Source organism: Lithobates pipiens, unplaced genomic scaffold (assembly GCF_037356315.1).
Source record: "Lithobates pipiens isolate NorthernLeopardFrog02 unplaced genomic scaffold, aLitPip1_a1.2 Scaffold_1, whole genome shotgun sequence".
Lineage (NCBI taxonomy): Eukaryota > Metazoa > Chordata > Amphibia > Anura > Ranidae > Lithobates > Lithobates pipiens.
Window position 1 is genome coordinate 95,967,297 of NW_027507685.1, and position 22,520 is coordinate 95,989,816.

The following is a 22,520-nucleotide window of genomic DNA, read 5'->3' on the forward strand; positions in this document are numbered from 1 at the left end:
GAGGGCGGGACCTTCACTGTCATAAGTCCCCTTGCAGGTGGCAGACAGGGTAGGGTCAGCATGGCTTCAGAAACTGGTGTTTCTTCCCCTGAAATCCAGGCTATTGCAACCGGGTCACCTGCGGATAGCGCTGTGCCCATGGACACCCTGACGGTGGTCCTTAACTCTTTTGTTGCTAAAATAGAGGCGGTGCGTGGAAGGAAAGGTGCGTGTAAAAGGCCCCTACCCCCCCCGGCGTCCTCTGGGGAGAGCTCTGATGCAGACTGGGGCCCTGCTGCGGCTGGTGACCCCTGCTCTGACCTATCAGATGAGGCTGACTGGGACAGTGAGGATGATTCCCCGTCCGGGTCCGAGCGTGACAGAGCGCTTTTTGGAGCACTTATCATAGCTGTGCGTGATACCCTGAAGATTCAGGAGCCAGCGGATCCCTCTGCTGATGTATCGGTCCCTTTTGGGTCCCGCAAGCCAGCATGTTCACCTAAGGTGTTCCCGTAATTGGCTTATTTTGACAAGTTCATCTACAGGGAATGGGGTCGACCGCAAAGGACCTTTTCGGTCCCCAAAAATATGGCGGTGCGATACCCCTTTGAGGAAAGCCTTCTCAAGAAATGGTCGGCTCCTCCGGTTGTGGACCCCTCAGTATCCAGGTTAAATAAAGTAACCACGATCCCGGTAGAGGGGACTCCTGCATTCAAGGACCCCACGGACAGGAAGGCCGAGGCAGTGGCTCGTTCCTTGTTTACGGTTGTGGGGGGTCAGCCGCGCGACCAGTACTGGCATCCGCACTGGTGTCAGACACTGACTGAGTGAGCAAAACGTTTGCACCGTGAATTGGGAGAGCAAAACCCCTCCCCTGTCTGCGTGGAACTAGCAGACCAACTAGTGCAAAGTCTTTAGTACCTTTGTAACGTGGCCCTGGATACTCTCCCTCTGTTATCCAGGGCTTCAGTGTCAGCTGTGGTGCTGAGGCGCCTGATTTGGCTAAAATGCTGGTCTGCTGACCAGGCATCCAAGAAAGCCCTGACGGATCTTCCCTTCCTTGGCGACCGGCTCTTTGGAGCTTCGTTTGATGAAATTACTAAAAATGCCATGGGTGGTAAGAGTACACTACTCCCACAGGCCAGGAAGGCTAAGGAGCCACGCCGCAGGCAAGGGCCCTCCTTTTCCGCTCACAAGTGGCTTTTTTGTCCGCAAGGTGCTTCGACAAAACGTTCCCAGCCCGACAGGATGTCCACGGACTGTCAAAAGCATCCCTGGAACCACAAGCCTGCGAACAAAAGTGCTACTGCATGAAGGTTACCCGATACGCGGGTGGGGGGGGGTGGCCTTCGGGAGTTTTCAGCCCGGTGGACCTCCCGGTTATCTGACCAATGTGTCTGCGACCCAATTTCCACAGGCTACAAGATAGTTTCTCTCTTGGCCGCCAACCAGATTCTTCCCCTCCAGCATAGCCGCGTCCCCAGTTCGCCGGGAGCCCCTGCTAGGGGCAGTAAGGGACTTGCTGAATCAGGGGGTGATTGTACCAGTTTCGGAATCGGAACGCTTCCAGGGGTTCTACTCGAATCTGTTTGTGGTTCCTAAGAAGGAAGGGGGACGTCCAATCTTGGGCGTTTATTTTTTTATCTTAATTTTTTTATTCATTTATATAATAATTTAACACCAAGAACATAGCAATAACAGAAATTACAGTATAAAAAAATAGCAATTATGAAAAATACTTTCTCCACAACATAAATGTTACAATATTCTAAATTATATCAGATAACAATACTATTTCCTCAGCCACCCAAACCCTCCCACCCTCTTCCTAACTTCCCCCCCTCTTCCTAACTTCCCCCCATCCCTGCACCATATAAGTGTACTTATATCTACTAATTATACGAAAAAAAAAAATGTACAAAAGAAGGGAGAAAAAGAGAAAAAAAAAAAAGGAAAGAAGAAAAGAAAAACGGGGAAAAATATAAATATGTCCCAATCCCCCCTTAAGGGGGATACCCCCCCTCATCTAGCCAGGATTTCCACATTCTAATAAATTTCCCATAATTACCCTGTCGAGTATACAACACTCTAATTTCCCACTACTAAATTGACTGTATCAACCCAACTCTGCAGCAGTGGGGGGGGGGGGGTATGTGCCTGCCATTTCTGTGTAATCATTTTTCTTACCTGGAAAAGGCATCTCAAAACTGTCTCCAGAGTTTCTTTCGGAGCTCTGCCCCTCTCCACACTTCCCAGTAAGCAGATCTTAGCCGTTGGTTCCAGGGTAGCGTTAAAGATTTTATTTATACTGTCTACTACTTCAATCCAATACTTAGGCTAGATTCACACTATTGCGATGCGGGAACGCCGCGAATCCGCGGCGTTTTCCCGCATCGCATACCTCCCGCCGGCAGTTCACACTGCCCTATGCGGACGGCTGGGAGTGTCAATGTTATGTTAATGACACCCCCAGATCCGTCGGCATATCGCAGTGCGATCTGCCGACTCGCACAGGAATCGGATCGCATGGTGTGAACCCCCATGCGATCCGATTCCGTTGCGGACCCAAAAAAGGGTCCTGTGCGAGTTTGCTGCGGGACAGCTGCGAGTTCAGCCATACTATCTGTATGGCTGAACTCGCAGTGCTACGGAGATCGGATGTGATTTGCTGTGCGAATCACATCCGGATCTCCCCCCGCAGCAGTGTGAACCCAGCCTTAAATAGCTTTGGGCATCTCCAAAGCATGTGGATGAAATCCCCTGATGCTCCGCATCTAGGGCAATGATCATCTTGTTTCCATCCAAAACTAAACATTTTTGCTGGAGTGTAGTATATACCCTGCAGAAATAGGTGCGACACCTTCTGTGAGGGAGAGATTGAGACCAACCTTCCTCTTTGCAGGATTTCTCCCCAATCCTCTGTTGTTATTGCCCCTATGTCTCTTTCCCATTTAGCTCTACTCTTAGAAAGTCCTATTCTGCTTATTGTTCTAGCTTCCAAACTAGTATATATTTTAGAGATTAGGCCTTTAGATACATCTGAATTAATTATACTGGTCAAAATCGAAAGCTGAGTCCATTCGATTATTTGTGATCTGAACTGGGTTTGGATTGCGTGCCTAAGTTGTAAGTACTTATACTTACTCTCTACAGGAGGGTATGTAGATATTCGCTAAAACATATAATTTATTCTCAATTGAGCAGAACAGAAAAACAAACCGGCCCTGTACATCAATGTGACTTTCTCTACAGGAGAAGATTAATTCTTTCCCAATCATTACGCTTATTCCCCTTGAGTAGGAGGTGTGAACTGAATGATATTGGGAACAAAATTTCTGACTACGCAATAGCGGAATAGTATCCTTGGTCAAATGCGTCTCCTGGACAAAAGAGTCCGGGCCCTGACCTCTCTAATACGGACAGAACTATCTTTCTTTTAATTGGGTCCCTCAGGCCTCGGACATTCCAAGAAACTATACTGAAGGTTTTATCCTGCATAAGCATAAAAAACAATATTTCAAAAATAACAAAAAGAGAAAAAAACGTATCGGGGTCAGGCAAGTTAGTGAGAGTTCTATGGACCCTCCCCAAACTAGTCTGACCCTCCACCCATTTGTGTTCCTTCTTCTTCTTCTTTGATGTGCAATCCAACAATTTCTCTAAGTATATCTCAAAACCTATCCATATCAGTGTTAATCTTTGTAGTGCATGAAATACTTGAGGTGCACATAATAAATATGGTGCATCCACCCCGTGCCCACCCTCCCTTACCCTCCCACCTCTGCCCACTTGGGCTACCCATCAAGGGTTTTCTCGTGACCCTACCATGCCTATCCCCTCTTACATCCCATCCTTGTAGTCTCGAGTTTATAAGTGCAAAGTGTATCCAAAATGGGAGCCTCATTTGCTCCTTAACAAACATTCCTCTAAATAACAAACATATTATAACATTGTATAACATTGTAACATTGTACCGTTATACCATATTATACCATTTTAAAGTGTTATTGAAAGAAAGAAAAAAAAGAAAGAGAAAGGAGAAAAAAATAAATAAAACACATTTCTCCATTTTCTTTCCCCATTTCTCCTATTACTTTACACAAAAAAAAAATAGAACAATATAATCGCATAAACAAGTCGCAGGTCACAAGACCGTCTTATTTTCCTCAAACCAGTGAGTGGTCTGCCTCAGCTGGAGTATTAAAAAAATATGTTTGACCCAGGGCTGATACTCTTAAACGTGCTGGATACAATAATGCATATGTTACCTTGTACTTCATGAAAATACGTTTGATTGGTATAAATTCAGCCCTACATTTTTGAAGCTCTGGGGAGAAATCGGGGTAAAAAAAGCTCTTAGCCCCATTATACATATCTCCCTGGCTTTCCGTAACAAGGCCAACTTGTTATTGTGATTCATAAATTTCAAAAGAAAGGGTCTGGGATGGCCTCCCATTTGGCGCATAGTCAAAGGAACACGATGCGCCCTCTCAAGACAAAAAAGGGAGAAAAAATTGCAGAGCCTAGTGTATCCCTGAGCCACCTCTCCAAAAACACTATAGGGTTTGAACCCTCACTTTGCTCTGGGAGGCCTAACACTCTAACATTATTTCTGCGATTTCTGTTTTCTATCGCATCAAGTTTTTCTGCCTGCATGTCCACTTTCCCCTTCAACCCCTTTATTTCACGTGACAGTGAAAACACATCATCCTCTAACGTGCTTATTCTTTTCTTTCCTCTAAAGCTGATGTCCTTTCCGCAATCCTACACAGTTCTTGTCCTGTGGAATGCAGTTCCTCCTTTATACTCTTCAGCTGGATATCAAGACTATCAATTGAAACCTTACAAGTTTCTTACAAGGACTCCCTGGCGTCTTTGGACATCCAGTATGCGTACCTGCACATACCCATATGCCTTCGGCATCAAAAATTTCTGCGTTTGGCAGTCAGGGAAGCCCATTACCAGTTTGTGGCTCTTCCCTTTGGCCTGGCACCAGCCCCCCGAGTCTTTACTAAAGTACTGGCTCCAGTGTTGGCGTTGCTGCGACAACGCAGGATCGTGATCGGGGGGTTACGTAGACGATCTCCTCCTGAGAGCATCTTCTGCCTCAGAATTAGAGGAGGATGTGGCGATCACCATGCGAGAATTTGGGTGGCTGTTGAACCTGGTTGAAGTCTGGTTGTGCCGACCCAGCGTCTGGAGTACCTGGGGTTACTATTGAACTCCAGGGAAGGGAGAGTCTTTCTCCCCTCAGACAAGTTGCAGACTCTCAGATCTATGGTCCAACTACTGATGAACCGCAAGTGTGCTCCGTTTTTGCATGCGAGTGCTGGGGCTCATGGTAGCCTCCTTCTAGGCAGTACCTTATGCCCAGTTCCACACCAGAGTCCTGCAGTGTCCCTGGATCGACAGGTCCAGGTGAGCCAGCCAGTCAGGGACTCTCTGATCTGGTGCTTGAGGTCCCCGGTGAATCAGTCCGGAAAATCGTTCCTTCCCCTGAAATGGATGGTGATCACTACGGACACCAGTCTCTCAGGCTGGGGTGGAGTGATGGGGATTCAGTCGGCTCGGGGCCTCTGGTCGACGGACTAATCCAGGTTGCCAATCAATCTGCTTGAATTGAGAGCGATCAGGCTGTGCCTCCACACGTGGTCGACATGTCTTCAAGGCCATCCGACCAGGATACAGTCAGATAATGCCACGGCTGTGGCTTACATAAATCACCAAGGGGGAACAAGAAGCTCAACTGCTGCCCGGGAGGTCGCTCACATGCTTCGGTGGGCAGAGCGACACTTTCCGGCTCTGTCGGCCCTTTACATCCCGGGGGTGAAAAATTGGCAGGCGGACTATCTGAGTCGTCAGTTGCTGGACCCAGGAGAATGGGCATTGCATCCAGAGATATTCAGGCTGCTGTGCCTGAAATGGGTTGCCCCAGATTGGCCCCAGCGGCCCTGGTAGGCAGACCTGGTGCTTCTGGTGGTGGACGCTCCTTGGCGGCTGCCGATGCGAGTGGACCTCCTATCTCAAAGTCCAATCTTTCACCCTGCTTTACCATCGCTGACTTTAACGGCATGGCTATTGAGAGCCAGGTGCTGAGGAACCGGGGTCTGTCGGACTCGGTGATTCCAACTATGTTAAGGGCGCAGAAATCTTCTTCCCGGAAGATATACCATCGTACCTGGAAGGCCTACATCTCCATGTGTGAAGAAAGGGTGGCATCCGCGCTCCTTTTCTATATCCAGGTTCCTGCTGTTTCTTCAGCAAGGAGTAGACCAGAAATTGGCATTGAGCACCATTAAGGGGCAAATTTCAGCCCTGGCTGTCCTTTTTCAGCGACCCCTGGTGTCTCACTCATTAGTGAGTACCTTTGTTCAGGGGGTAGTCCCTGTAGTCCCTCCGGTGCCTCCACCGTTACCCCCATGGGATTTGAACCTGGTGTTGTCAGCGCTTCAGAAGCCGCCGTTTGAGAATATCAGGGAGATTCCACTGTTGACCCTTTCACAGAAGGTGGTCTTTCTAGTGGCCATCACATCGGCCAGGAGGGTTTCGAAATTGGCGGCCTTGTCATGCAAGTCTTCTTATCTGGTCATCCACAGGGATAAGGTGGTGTTGCGTCCGCAACCGTCCTTTCTACCGAAGGTGGTTTTCGGCTTTTCATATTAATGAGGACATTGTATTACCATTGTTGTGTCCTAAGCCGAAGCACCCCAAAGAGGTGGCCCTTTATGCTCACGATGTGATTAGAGCTCTGAAGGTGTACTTGTCTGCCACGGCTCCGTTTCGGAAGTCAGACTCACTGTTTGTTTCGGTGGCTGGTCCAAAGAAGGGTATGGTGGTCTCGTCGGTCACCATTTCCAGGTGGATCAGACAGATTGTAGTCCAAGCCTACCCTTGAAGGGGCAGGTGCATCCCTTTCCAGTCATGGCCCACTCTACGAGCGCAATCGGAATGTCTTGGGCCTTCTGACACCAAGCGTCTGTCTCTCAGGTGTGTAAGGTGGCGACCTGGTAGTCTGTCCATACATACGTTTACCAAGTTCTACAAGGTGGACGTCAGTGCATCGGCTGCTGCCTGTTTTGGCCGCAAAGTTTTGCAGGCGGCCGTGTAGTTGCAATTGAGGTTTTTTTTCCTGGTTTTTCGATAAAAACACAGTACTGTTTGTGAATGCACTGTTGCATTACTTCCGCAAAAAGGTTGCGGTGTTGGGGATCTCTCCTGTTGAAAATGCCCAGTTATGGCGGTGTGTTTTTCCATACGCTGCTGTTTTTTATGTGGGTTTAGTTTCACTAGTTCCCACTTGCCATGGTGGATGAAGTTTTAATGCTGTTTTTTCCCACCCCTCGTTTGGCACTGCTTGTGGACATCCCATTTAGTTACAGAGAGGAGCTGTGTCGGTCGGTGAATATAAGAGAAAATAGGATTTTTGTACTCACCGTAAAATCCTTTTCTCTGTAATTCACCGACCGACACAGCACCCACCCCTCCTTTTCTCTACGTTATACTGCTTGTTGATGTACTGCGTTCTGCGTGGGAGCAGGGAGGGTTGTTAGCACAGGGTCCGCCCCCCGGGTCGGGACTAAAGTTCTGTGTATTATGTTACAATTTTTGCCTAGTTCTCCTAATGGCAGGCTAACAAACCCATTTAGTTACAGAGAGGAGCTGTGTCGGTTGGTGAATTGAGGAGAAAAGGATTTTACGGTGAGTACAAAATCCTATTTTCTCTTCATCCAGTTCTGAGATTTATTTGGCCCATCAAGGAGCACAGCCAGGTGCATGTCTGCTAGTATTGCACCAAACCGAACCTGCCCTTCTGGGGTCTGTCGGCGGCAGCTCCTCCCCGCATCAGATTACCCCCTGGGAGGAGCGCTCTCCCGAGGGGGGTTACCTTGCGGGCACGCTCCAGAGTCGAACATTCAGCGTCCATAGAGACCGAATGCAGGACTCTGCCCCGCCTCCCGTGTCATTGGATTACATTGACCGAAGCGGGAGCCAATGTTTGCGCTGCTATCAATCCAATCAAGAGCCGAGAACCCCGGACAGAGAGACATCGCATCCCTGTGGGTCAAGTTCTAGGGTTTATGTAAGTAAAATGGGGGGGGGGGGGCCGTCACTGCTAGGTGTTTTTTCGCCTTAATGCATAGGATACATCAAGATGAAAAAACACGTAGGTTTACGACCCTTTTAACTGACCAAAATGCAGCAAGCAGGATTTTTACACCGCTTCAAAAGTTGCCGATAATGGCCAACAATAAATTCATATTGCTTTTTAAATTCATGATATTAAAAAAGTTGAATATATCATACAATCATTTATAAAAATATAGATAGTTTTTTCTTTTCAAAACCATCGGTTTCAGCCCAGTGCATCCTGAATTTTCAGTTTTTGGCACTAAAATTTTAATTTGGGTGCACCACCAATGTCTGCGCTTTCAGTTACAGGTAAGCCAGCCAAAGATCGAATGTCAGCCGGTTCAGCAGGGACTGGCCGAGATTCAATCCATCTATGGGGCAGGCTGGTTGTACTGAATCCATCTATCGACTTGGGTACTACCACCCTATCGGTTTTTTTTTGTATGCAATTACTGCCGGCGGCTACGGCCACTAGCAGTAATCGCTGTGTTCTGCCAGCAGGGAAGGCTCCCCGCTGGCAGAAGACAATAGCACTGTGAGAGGGATTCCACCATCAACACTGACTGACTGTGTTGGGCGAATCGTGTAATTTTTTCCTTCCCTGCAACCTCATGGCGGTATCACATCATGCATACATAGGCAGCACAGTGGTGTTGTGGTTAGCACTCTCACCTAGCAGTAAAAAGGGTCGCTGGTTCGAATCCCAACCACGACACTACCTGCCTGGAGTTTGCATGTTCTCCCTGTGTGGGTTTCTTCCGGGTACTCCGGTTTCCTCCCACACTCCAAAGACATGCAGGTAGGTTAATTGGTTTCTGTCCAAAATTGGCCCTAGTATATGAATGGGAACCTTGGATTGTGGGCTCCTTCAGGGTAGGGACCAATGTGAGTGTGCAATGTATAGGGATAGGGGTAGACACTCAGGTTGAACTGGATGGACTAGTGTCTTTATTCAACCTTACTAACTATGAAACTATACAAGAAAATCACATCATACGCCTTCGACAACAAAAAGGTATACACTCTCTACTCCCAGCATGCTTATTGGACAGTGTAAGCAGAAGCCAGCTGATGTCATCTTTGTGCTCTCCCTTCCTATCAGTACATTTGTATGCAACACACCCGACTTAGCTCCCCGTCCTGCCCAGAGACTGATATCAAGTCAAGACCGGACTCTTAAACTACTTTTACTTTATGGAACTGATCAATTACAATTTTATTTCTCTTCCGTGTTTTTACCGTAAGTTTAGCTTAAACTCCTAGTCCCACCATTTAGCTACGAAGATAATCAATGGCTGCTTGTCTTAGGCTCCATTCACACCTAGGCGTCTGGAATCGCAATCGATGCGATTCTATCAACGATTCCAGAATCGTGAAAAAATGCAGTATTACGATGCCATTACTTGTTTAATGGCAACCCAATCACAGTGTGATTGTGGCACAATTGGCAGGCAATGAATCGCACAGCATATTCGCAAATGCTGTTGCCCAAAAGAAGCTCTGGCTCGTTTTTGAGCAACAAGCTCAGCACGTTTTACAATTTGTTTATTTTTATTTTTGCCACGATTTGCAGCACCATTTATCCGCCCGCCAATTGCGTCAATATTGCACCTCCATTGGGGTTCCACTAACAAGTAATGGCATCACGTCCCACATTTTGTGATTTTTGCCCGCGATTCCAAATCTGCCCGCCTAGGTGTGAATGTTGTTTTAGTTGCACAGTAAAAGAAAAAAGAAAATGCAGAGGCACTTGTCAGGCATCACCGTATGAGAAGCTATGATGTAAATTACCTTTCCTTATTTGTTTGTCTGTTTTTTTTTTTTTTTTTTTTTAAGGGCCGTGTCCTGTTAAACATCAATAGCCAAACGTTTAAACTATATAACCAATACCTTACTGCAATGGTGGGATGCCTTTGGACATCACAAGCATTTACCCAGGACCCCCATCCACAAGGAATCAAAATGAGCCCAGAAGTCCTTGAAATGGCTGGTGTGGCATCCTATAAAAGAGCATTCAACATTGTATTCCACCCGGCATTGATGGCTTTCTCCTTCTCCTTTTTGCACCAGGTAAGCACACTGACCCAACCTAACCCCCCCAACCCAGTGTATATATGGACAGTACCCTGGTGCACGCAAGGTCTCACACCTTTAATTAAAGTGTAGGTATAGCCAACATTTATTTTTCCTATACAGTAGGGATGTTAGAACCACTGTCAATTTCTTTTTTGTCCTCTGTGTACCACTAGGAAATCTTCACTTCCTGTGAGGGATGCTGCCAGAAGAAAATACCCCTTTTAGACCGTTGTCCTTAGTACAGGTGTTGGAAGATTTCTGCTTCACCACTTAAAGTGGAGGGCCACCCTAAAATACAAAAAATTGCATTAATATTCTTAAAAAAAGAAATAATTTTTTTTAACTTGCCTGAAACTACTGTTGCCAGGCAGTCTTCCTAATCTGCCTCTTCCTATTCCACGGTGCTTCCTCCTCTTCGGTGAGCTGCCAGTTGCCTTCTGGGACATGTGTGTGTGTGTGTGTGTGTGTGTGTCCCAGAAAACAGGGCCATTCACAAAGCGTCGCGCGACTCGTGCATACACGGTAGGAAACAGGCAATGAAGCCACAAGGCTCCCTTTGTTAAGATGGAGGCGCCAGCAGCCGATCCGATGGGCGGTCGACATCGATGGCTCACTGGACAGGTAAGTGTCCTTATTAAAAGTCAGAAGCTACAGTGCTTGTAGCTGCTGACTTTTGCTGAAATCGTGGCTGGAACACCACTTTAACCACTGGAGATCCGCGCTATAGCCGAATGATGGCTACAGCGCGAACCTGCTTTGCCGGTACTACGTCTATTTACGTCGTCCCGTGCACGAGCGGCCTGCGCATCTGAGACTCGCCTGATCACGGATCGGAGCAAGGGGTCGATCCCGACCTCTTACCACATGATCAGCTGTCAACCAATGACAGCTGATCATGTGACACAACAGAGCCGGTAATTTTTCCTCCTCGCAAAAAAAAGCCGATCACCGGCGGCCATGAGAGGGACTTCAGTCCCGATCACGGCCAGCTCATCAGTGCCCACCTGCCCCCTGCCAGTGCCACCTAGATATTAAAAAAGTGCCACCCATCAGTGTCCACAATCTGCACCTCAGTGCCACATATCCGTGCCCATCAGTGTCATCTATCAGTGCCCATCAGTCCCATCTATCAGTGGTACCTATCAGTGCCCCTTAGTGCCACCCATCCGTGCCCATCAGTGCCACCTTATCTGTGCCCATTAGTACTGCCTTATCTGTGCCCATTAGTGCCGCCTTAACTGTGTCTATCAGTGCCCACCAGTGCCACCTCATCGGCGCATTTCAATGGAGAAAAATTACCTGTTTGCAAAATTTTATAACAAACTATTAAACATGATTTTTTTTTTATTTTTTTTTTGCATCTTTTTTTGTTTAGCAAAAAATAAAACTTCCAGCTGTAATTTAAATACCACCAAAAGAAAGCTCTATTTGTGGGAAAAAAAATGATAAAAGTTTCATTTGGGTACAGTGTTATATGGCCGCGCAATTGTCATTCAAAGTACATCAGCGCTGAAAGCTGAAAATTGGTCTGGGCAGGAGGGGGGTTTAAGTGCCCAGTAAGCAAGTGGTTAAGGACCGAGCCTCTTTCTGAGATTTGTTGTTTACAAGTTAAAAACTTTTTTTTTCTTGCTAGAAAATTACTTAGAACCCCCAAACATTTTACATTTTTTTTCTAACACCCTAGAGAATAAAATGGAGATCGTTGCAGTACTTTCTGTCACGTCGTATTTGCGCAACGGTCTTACAAGCACACTTTGGAAAAAATACACTTTTTTGAATAAAAAAAATAGGACAACAATAAAGTCAGCCCATTTTTTTTATATTGTGAAAGATAATGTTACGCCAAGTAAATTGATACCCAACATGTTACGCTTCAAAATTGCGCCCACTCGTGGAATGGCAAAAAACTTTTACCCTAAAAGGTTGCATCTTTTGAGTTAGAGGAGGTCTGAGGCTAGAACTATTGCTCTCACTCTACCGATCGCGGCGATACCTCACGTGTGGTTTGAACACCATTTTCATATGCGGGCGCTACTCACGTATGCGTTCGTTTCTGCATGTAAACTTGACGGGACGGGGTGCATTTTAAAAAAAAAATAAAAATTTTTTCTTATTTATTTTACCATTTTATTTTTTTACACTGTTCTTTAAAGAGGAAGTAAACCCTGATGGGTTTACTTCCTCTTTTTTTCCCTGCAAAGGTAAAGCATAATGGACTACTATGCATCGCATAGTAGCTCATTATGTGTCACTTACCTGACACAGGAGCCAGCGAAGTCGCCGCTGATCCCTGTAGTCCGCCGCGTCCATCTTGCTGGTGGCGTCTCGCAGCTCCGACCAATGACAGCGGCGCAACCGCGATGACGTCACTCCCGCGCATGCGCACGGGAGTCGCGCCTCGCAGCTCCGTTGCTGTCATACGGCGAAGCCGCGATGACGTCACTCCCGCGCATTCGCACGGGAGTCGACAAATTTGGCAAATCCATTCTTGGATTTGCCGCATTTAGTGCGCCTGCGCGCCGCTGTCTACGGCGCATGCGCCGTAGACAGCGGTGCCCATTTTCGGGCAAATATCTCCTAAACCATATAGGTTTAGGAGATATTGCTTGGACCTACAGGTAAGCCTTAATCTAGGCTTACCTATAGGTCCAAGTTGTTTGGAAGGGTTTACTTCCCTTTTAAAAAAATGTAACTTTTATTTCTATTATAAGGAATGTAAACATCCCTTGTATTAGAAAAAAAAGCATGACAGGACCTCTTAAATATGAGATCTGGGGTCAAAAAGACCTCAGATCTCATATTTACACTAAAATGACATAAATTGTAATTTGAAAAAAAAAAGGCCCTTTAAGAGCTTTGGGTGTTAGTGACGTTTTGAATTCGCTTCCGCCCTACCATGGTATGGAGACGGTGTGGGCCATCTTCCCCTCACTTGTCTCCATACCACACACAGAGGAGGATCTGATCGCCTCCGCCCGTTACAAATGGTTCCGGTAAGCGGCAGAGGGCGCGGAAGGGGGCCCTTTCCCGCCAATGATAAAAGTGATCTCACGGGGAGTCGTCATTTCTCAGGAGTCAGTGGGTAGTACTGTGTGGGAAAAAAATCGTGTTATTTCCCGACAGGAAATTATGTGATTTTAGACGGATCACAGCTCTGTATAGACAATGTTATCTGTGCTGCCATAACAACGGGGCCGGACCTTCCTCTGTCTCCGCCCAATATGGCAACTTGCTAAACAATTGGTGCTATGACCACCGGAGCATTGCACATGCGTGAGATTAAGAGGTGCATGCTGGTTACGCAGCGTGCACCTCTTGATAGGTTATCCATGAAGAGGTTGCGATTGGGCTTCATATGCCCCCACTCATCATGGCAACAGCCAGAAGAGGATCATCTAAAGCGTAAGATTAAAAAAAATATATAATTACTATCCACTAGCGAATATAATTATATTTTAATTGTGTTATTACTGCAGTGTGAGGGGATGCCTAGAATTAAAAAAAGAAAAAGAAAATTCTATGGCCGAAACTTCGCTTTAAAGCTGCATTTTTACCCATAACAACTTGATAAAAAGTAATGTTCTTTAGCAAAGGAGCATACATTCTACACTAATAATTCTGCTATCAAACGTCAACCCTAGATGCTGATGGTACGCAAAAATGTGGCGCCCCGGCGGATGGGCCTTGGCACTGAGAGGTCACATATTTGCATTAATTTGCAGACAGAGCTGTGCCAAGAGCGTGCTCCCAGCACAGTTACCGGCAGCTAATGGAAAGCTAATTTTTGCGATCGGGGGCTTTGCGATCATGTGACAGCATTTTCTTTTCTTTTTTTTTGGGTTACAACCAATTTAGTGTGCACTGTGAATTGCCTCCGGCATTGTTCCTATTTCTTCTTGTTGGAGACTGCTATTTTGCTGAAGCCCTGAGCCCCTAAACGGCAGTAAATCATAAAGTGTTCACACCATATGAGCATGAAAATTGATGGGTAAACCACACAGATTTCATTTGCAGAGATATCAGTTTTCATGTGCTGTATTCCAGTAATAAAGTTATGATTCCAGGTTCTACCTAGAAAAGACCGATTATAGCGAGAGCTTATCATTGGTTCAAATCCCCCAAACCACCACCAAGCATGGCTGTAGAGTGGAAATACTCAATATGGAAAATTTGGGAAGAGTCCAGCTAAGGACAGGCAATTCACATGTTTTATTTTTCTCTTCTTTTCTGTAGAAACTTTCCAAAGATGAAATGTTTCACCTTCGCCACCTTAAGGTAATACTTCACAAATGTCATCCACTCATAACTGGAACCTGACCTGAAATAGAACCTGTAGTGTTAACATTGCATGATCCATTTCCTAAGAATCCCAGTTTACCTGTCTCTGGTTCAGTTCTTAGAAGAAGTAGATTGCTAGGGATTGTTTTTTTTTTTTTTAAACAAAGTTTATTTATTTTTAACAAACAGACAGCGTATTGATCACGGTACAGATAGATTCAGAAATAGTCACATGACAGTTGTACATGTAGTCATGTAGGCAAAGTAATACTCTATTTAACAAGCATTAGAATTAGTTAATATCATCAGAGACATAGATTGGCAATGCAAGACCTGGGGGGGGGGGGACCGGCATGGGGGATTGTTTTTATTTTACCAGATTTTGGGGCACGCTAAAGGGGTTCCAAAGTCTCAAGATTTTTCACTATTCTAAGAATGAAGGTAAAAAAAAAAAACCCCTCTGTGCAGCAGCAGCCCCCCCGCACCCTTTAATACTTACCTGAGCCCCATCTCGATCCAACGATGTGCCACAAGAGCCTCAGCTCTCTGGGGACTCTCCCTCCTCATTGGCTGAGCCCAATGGCTCCCGCTGCTGTCAAACAGTCAGTGCATCAATGAGGAGAGGGAAGGTGGAGCCAAGCTAGCTGTGTGTGTGAATGGACTTGCAGAGCCGCGGTTCGGGAACGAGCCTGCTTGGATGCCCCTCATTGCAAGCTACTTGCTCTGGGGACACTGGGCAGGAGGGAGGGGTCAAGAGTGCTGGTGGGGGACCCGAGAAGAAAAGGATCTGGGCTGCTCTGTGCAAAACCAAAGGCACAGCACAGGTGGGTATGACATGTTTTTGTTTTTTGTTTTGTTTTGTTTTTTAAGAAAAAGAGCCTTTAAAAAAAGAAGTAAACCCAATATTATCCAAAAATTATTTGCACGCCTCGCACATTTATAGGTAGTTAGAAAGAGCTTTGCAATTACTTTTTCTCTTTTGTTATGTAATTTATATCCTCTTCCTTAACACCGGCTTGTGTTACAGGGACATTGACACTGATTATCAGTGCAGTCCCATTAGTGCCCACTAGTGCTGCCTTATCAGTGCCCGTCAGTGGAGCCTCATCAGCGCACAGCAGTGAAAGAGAAAAATTGCTTATTTGCAAAATTTTATGACAAACAGTGAAAAATATATTATTTCTTTTTTTCAAAATTTTCTATTTAGCAAAAAATAAAAAAACTCAGTGGTGATTAAATGGTGATTAAATACCAAAAGAAAATTCAAAGTTCATATGGGTACAGTGTTGCATGACCTCACAGTTGTCATTCAAAGGGCGATGCTGACAACATGGGTGATCACCTATGTAGTGAAGGCCAAATTCCCAACAGGAGCACAGTTGGCAGAGATAATAACCATCTAGAGCAGTGGTCTCCAAACTGCAGCCCGGGGGGCGGATGTGGCCCTTTGCTTGTCTTTATCAGGCCCTTGGAGTACTATTCCATCTATTAACACCAACAATGGGGTATAATTCCCATAACTGATACAAACAATAGGGCACTATTCCTACTACTGACCGCAATGATGGGGCACTATTCCTTTCACTGACACCAATGATGGGCCAGTGTTCCTCCCAGTGACACTAATGATGGGGCACTATTTCTTCCCCTAATACTAACAATAAAAAAGGGAAAAAACACACATATGAGAGTTCGGGCTGCGCACCCCAAGATACATAGAAATGGTATGGGAAGGTTCCCCCAGGGGGGTATTAATGCAGAATTAAAACCCCCCTGGGGGAACCTTACCATACCCTAATACTAACAATGGGGCAATATTTCTCCCACTAGTACCAATGGTGGGGCATTGTTTATTCCCATTGATGCCAGGGCATTTTCGACTTATGTTGGCCACAGTCTGGCCCCCTCAAAGTCTGAAGGACAGTAAACTGGCCTTTTGTTCAGAAAGTTTGGAGACTGCTAATCTAGACTGTAAAGTACCTTGTTCTGGTATGTAGATGTAAAGCTCTGCCAGTTGACGGCAAGTAGTAGACATGCTTCGTTGTCAGCTGGGATGTTGATAGCGGTGATGCTCCGTGGCTGTGATGGCTGAAAAAGGGAAATCATTTCAAGTACGGCCGTATCCCGTTTTCCTCATGGAGGACAACACCACGCCAAGCTCGGAGTCCCATCACCTGCTGTGTGTGGGGAAGTGACTCCATGGGGCAAAGGCAGTCTTGTGGGTAGCCGCTGGGCGCAATAGCCTGCACTCCTGTGCTGCGGTCCATTCGCACCATGGATTCTGGGTAGTGATGTAGAGGTGCACAGAGTGTCAGACATTGGGGGGGGGGGAGTGACGTCAACGCATTTCGCTGGGAAACCTCAACTTCGTCAGGAGACTGTTAAAGAGGACTTGTTCTGTGGAAGCTGTGCCTAAAAAAAAAAAACACACACACAAGGGGAGAACAAAGGTTTAGTGGCCAGTGTTGCCTGTTAGGACATCAGTGCCACACTGAATAGTTGTAGTGTTACTGCAGGGTGCTGTGGTGTAGAGCTGAGACAACTAATCGATTATGAAATTAATCGATTACTATTTTCATAATCGATTAATCGGGCAGTAACAAAATGGGGTTAATGTGTCTGATGTTGTTTACCAGATTGACCATTTAATAGTATATCTCTCCTCTAGTATATGCAGTATATCCTAGAGGTTGACCGATATATCGGCCGATATTTGCCGTTTTTTAATTAATCGGCATCGGCCGATTGTGCTGATAAAAAGCCGATGTAGAACTACAGTGGGACTTTGAAATGACTTCTGTAATAGAAGTCAATGCAAGTTGCCTGAGTTGATATAGAAACGACTTTCCTCCTCTCTGGGCAGCCTGCCAAGAAAAGAGCAAAATGATACAATGTTTACACTTGAATGAATGAAATCATCTCAGTGTGTAGAGTTCTCAGTTTAACCATTTAAAGACTAAATCTTTTTTGACACTTGTTGCTTACAATTAAAAATCCTGTATTTTCTGCCAGAAAATCACTTAGACCCCCCAAAAATGATATATATATTTTTTTAGCAGAGATCCTAGGGAATAAAATAGCGGTTGTTGCAATATTTTATGTCACACGGCAAAAAAATGGGAAAAAAATACACTATTTAAAAAAAAAAAAGTTTAAAAACCGTAAAGTTAGCCCATTTTTTTTTTTTTGGTCCAAAAGTTTTGACTACCTGTTTTTATTTAATATATAGGTTGTTTTTTTTTTTTAATCTAAATCATACATACAAGTAAACTGATTGGAGGTTTGTTTTGTTTAATAAATGTTTAAAGCGGAGGTCCACCCTAAAGTGGACCTTCCGCTCATTGGAATCCTCCCCCCCTCCGGCGCCACAATTGGCACCTTTCAGGGGGGAGGGGGGTGCAGGTACCTGTACAGTACAGGTATCTGCACCCACTTCCGGGATGGCTCTCTGCGGAAAGGGGCGTAGATTACGCCCCTTTCCGAAAGTCCCCCGCTGCCTGCTGGGAAACACAAAGATCCCAGAGGCAGCGGGTCCATCCTTATTGCGCAGCGCGACTCGCGCATGCGCAGTAAGGAACCGGGAAATGAAGCCGAAAGGCTCCACTTCCTGATTCCCATACCCAAGATGGCGTCGGCAGCACCCGAGAGACGATCGAGAGATCGGCTTCGGGTGCCGACATCGCGGGCGCGCTGGGCGCGTAAGTGTCACTATTTTAAAAGTCAGCAGCTGCAGTATTTGTAGCTGCTGGCTTTTTAAAAAAAGAAAACGCGGACTCCCGCTTTAAATGTAAGAAATTTTCTGTATCACTTATGAAGGCTGCTTTCACACTGGAGCGGGCAGGCGTTGATGGTAAAACACTGCAAGTTTTAGCGGCTCTTTACCATCATTTTAGCGGTGCTATTTGGCTGCTAGTGGGGCACATAAAACCCAGCTAGCGGCCAAGGAAGGGGTTAAATGCGCCCGTGAAGCACCGCTGCCAAATCGCATTGCATGCGCTTCGGCAGTGGTGCCCATTCAGATCAATGGGCAGGAGTGGTGGAGGAGCGGTATACACCACTCTAAACGTGCTGCTTGCAGGACTTTTTTTTAAGATCCTGCCAGCGCATCGCCTCAGTGTGAAAGCACTCCGTCTTTCACACAGACTGCAGAGGAGCCATTTTGCAGGCACTTTACAGGCGCTATTTTTAGCCCAAAAGCGCCTGAAAAACGCCCCAGTGGGAAAGGTGTGTTCGATTTTATGAGATCAAGGGGGATAAAAAAATAAAAAATAAAAAAATTCGGCCTAACATATCGGCCCAAAAAAATCCGCATCATATATCGGCCATCTGCCGCCATGATTTCTAAATATCGGCATCGGCCAAAGAAAAACCCATATCGGTCGACCTCTAGTATATCCCCTCTAATAGTATAATACAGTATCTCTCTCCTCTAATAGTATATACAGTATATCTCTTCTAATAGTATATACAGCATATCTCTTTTAATAGTATATATCCTCTAATAGTATATACAGTACTGTATATCTTCAATACTATATACAGTATATCTCCTCTAATAGTATAAACAGTATATATCTCCTCTAATATATACAGTATATCTCTTATGTCTGCTATTCTCAGAGTGGATTCCATATTTTGCTCCCTAACCACATAGTTGGTTATTTATATTTACTACTGCATATATGATTTAAGAATAAATTGCCTTTTTTTTTTAAACTTTACATATTGACTAAATTATACACCACACTTTTTTCTAAGGTTATTAACCGATTAATCAAAACGATAATCGGCCAACTAATCGATTATGAAAATAATGGTTAGTTGCAGCCCTACTGTGGTGACGCTCCTTCCAGGGGGCAGACCCACGACACCCTGCACAAATATGAAGGCGACATGACACTGGGCACCATTCAGCCCAGAAGAGAATTAACGCTTGCGGGGATGTCTGTGAAGAACAGTACTGGAAAGAGGGGGTAAGGATTACAACCAGAGTTGAGTTTATTATTCAAAACATTAAAATAAAATTTTATGTGCATAGTTTGGCTCTGAAAAATGTTACATTTGATATGGTCTTTCCAAATATGTTCAGTATAGTGGTTAGTATGAAGCATTAATACATATTAAGACTTTTTTTTTATTTTTGCTCTTGCAGGGGCAGCGGTGGGATGACTACACACAGTTTCTCTCCAATGAAGGCTTGACCGACTTAACCCAGTTTTTAGAGACCAGTGTAAACCGCGTGGGCTCCAAAAAGAAAGATACTACCAGCAGCGAGTCTCGATCCTAACAAGTGTTCTTTGGTTAGTCCAACACTCAATGGAAATAAAACATCAAAGCAGATTTATGGCATTAAAAAGCTGAACTCCAGGCTAAAAATGTACACAGCTGTGTATTCATTAACCACCTGATCCTCCGGCAGATTTACCCCCCTCTTCATGACCCAGGCCATTTTTTGTGATATTACACTTTGACAATTGTCATGTAACGCTGCACCCAAATAAAATGTATATAAGCTTTCTTTTGGTGGTATTTGATCACCGCTACTGTTTTTTTATTTTTTTGCACTATAAACAAAAAAAGGCCGATGATTTGAGGAAAAAAAAAAGTTTCTACTATCAAACATAGCCATTAAGAATTAAAAAAAAATCTAATTTCTTCATAAATTTAGGCAAATATGTATTCTGCTATATATTTTTGGTGGAAAAAAAAAAATCCCAAGCGTATATTGATTGGTTTGCACAAAATATTGAAGCGGACATTATGATACTGACAATTTTTGGGGACCAGTGACACTAATGGTAAAAAAAAGTTCTGTTACTGTACTAATGACTCTGGCTGAGAAGGGGTTAACTTTGGGGGCAATCAAAGGACGATAAGGGCCGGTTCATACTTGTGCGATACGGGAACCGTGTAATCACAGCAGAAGCGAGCCACCGGCGCCCCCTACTAATATGTGTGTGTGTGTAATCCGGGGCACTGTTGCCACCCTGTAGCAGTAGAACCTACTATAGGGCAGCCCTGCAGTGGTTAATAAAAGCTTAGATGTATTTTAAAAGCAAACGGTGTAAACAAATAAATTTGAGCCTGGTATCTGCTTCTGGCAGCCTATGTACAGTGGGGCTCAAACAAGAGGAAGGGGAAACTCCCTAAAGAGCCAATCGGTTGTGCTCCAGTGGAAAGTACATGCTGATAAGAGGGCAAAGTGATGGAAAGATGAGCTCGTTAGAGTGCTACTTTTTCCTTTTTAGACCCCTTTCACACTGAGGCGGTTTTCAGGCACTTTATCACTGAAAATAGCCTCTGCTAAGCGCCTTCCATTCATTCAAGTGTTACTTTTCACACTGGGGGCGGTGCACTTGTGGGATGTTTTGAAAACCTGCAAGCAGCATCTTTGGGGTGGTTCGGGAACGCTGTATTTACCGCTCCGAAAATTGGAAGTGCGGTAACGCAGGAGTTTTTAACCCCTACTCTGGGATTAAAAGCTCCCTGCTAAGGGCCCAAAAAGCAATGATTAAACGGCGCTAAAACGAGCAGCGCTTTATCGCTAACGCACCCGCAGCCCTGGTTTTTAAAGGGCTCTTGCTGTCCTATCGCAGGGTGGGATAGGGACATGTAAGTATTACTGAACTGCAGCAAAGAAAAATCACGTCTCCCGCCCTGCCAGACAGCTCTGCGTTTGTGTGACAGAGCTGCATCTCAGGACTGGATGGACAGAATTACTTTGATCTCCCGATTCCGGGTCACTTGATGGATGTGGTAGCCTCTGATTGGCTACCACAATGATCAGTCACTGTGAAGCCTGTCCGTTTTTTTTTTTTGTTTTTTTTTGTGAATGGAGAACGATACAAAGTATTTTTCTTGTTCCTTGCGGGGGGGGGGGGGGGGGGGAATAAATAATAAAAAATAAAATGATAAAGAAAAATGCCTAGATTAAGGTTTGATTTAGGTGAGTTGCAGGATTAGTGTTTGGGTCAAATACAGGCCAGGGTCAGTATATTTTGGACTGGATTTTTTTTAAATCTTTTGGGCAAATATAACCTTTTTTTTTGTATATGTATTTCATCTTTGTATTTTGCGGTTTGCTTGGAGTTCAGCTTTAACATTTCTATGTTAATAATGTAAAATCTATAAAAGTTACTATACAGTAGCTCTGGTATGTTTACTAGGTATATACAGCTGCTGTGTGTATAATGTTGTATAAATGTATAAAGTACTGTAAATAAGGAAAAATAAAACAAGTACAAATGAATTGGCAGTATTCAATCAACATGTAAAATGTTTTTGGTATGTTAAATATGTGTATAAATGTATCCCCTTCACCACACCGATGTAATGTATATATGCAGCCTCACTGCACTAGGCTTTTTTTTTTTTTTTTATGTATTTAAAAAGCACAGAGACCAGGGTCTCTCACCAAGATCCTCGGGTCCCGTATTAAAGTGGAAGTAAACCCTCCTATCGTTTTCAGCCAAGGAAGCTGCCATCTTGACCTCTGTTTAATCTTCAACTGTCATGATGCTGCACATGTGATCAGTTATGACACCAGCCATTGGATGGTTTGACAGTTTGGTTGAGAGCACAACCAATGTGACAGTTAGCATTTCCGGCATGCCGGGATTGTAACAGTTTTTTTTAAACGATTAAATCAATGGGTTTACTTCCGCTTTAAGCATCCATGACCTGGATCTCCCGATTCCACGTCACCTGATCGCTGTGGTAGCCTCTGATTGGCTACCACAATGATCAGTCACTGTGAAGCCCGCCCCTGTTTTTTTTTTGGTTTGGGGGGGGCAATAGAGAAGGATACAAAGTATCTTTCTTGTTCCTTGTAGAAGGGGAGGGGAGTGTTTAAAAAAAAAAAAAAAATAAAACGATATTTGGCCAGTTTTCCTTTTGAAATCAGGAGATTTCCATACGTTGAGGGTAAAAAAAGTATTTGATCCCCTGCTGATTTTGTACGTTTGCCCACTGACAGAGAAATGACCAGTCTATAATTGTAATGGTCGGTTTATTTTAACAGAGAGAGACAGAATAAAAAAAATCCAGAATAACTCCTT

At 44.9% G+C, this 22,520-nt stretch overlaps 1 protein-coding gene across 4 annotated transcripts in view; it reads left to right on the top strand.

The window, feature by feature from the left end:
- Positions 1-21,712, top strand: part of CENPI (centromere protein I) — a 187,857-nt gene extending 166,145 nt beyond the window's left edge. For 3 of the 4 annotated variants that reach the window (XM_077465193.1, XM_077465191.1, XM_077465192.1), the window contains 3 exons: positions 9,946-10,179; positions 14,419-14,460; positions 19,616-21,712. In XM_077465193.1, the coding sequence (XP_077321319.1) occupies positions 9,946-10,179; positions 14,419-14,460; positions 19,616-19,750 (411 nt within the window). In that variant the 3' untranslated portion in view covers positions 19,751-21,712. Of the gene's footprint in view, positions 1-9,945; positions 10,180-14,418; positions 14,461-19,615 lie in introns of those variants that run through there. The other variant, XM_077465195.1, reaches the window with a different exon arrangement.
- The last annotated feature ends 808 nt before the right edge of the window (positions 21,713-22,520 follow it).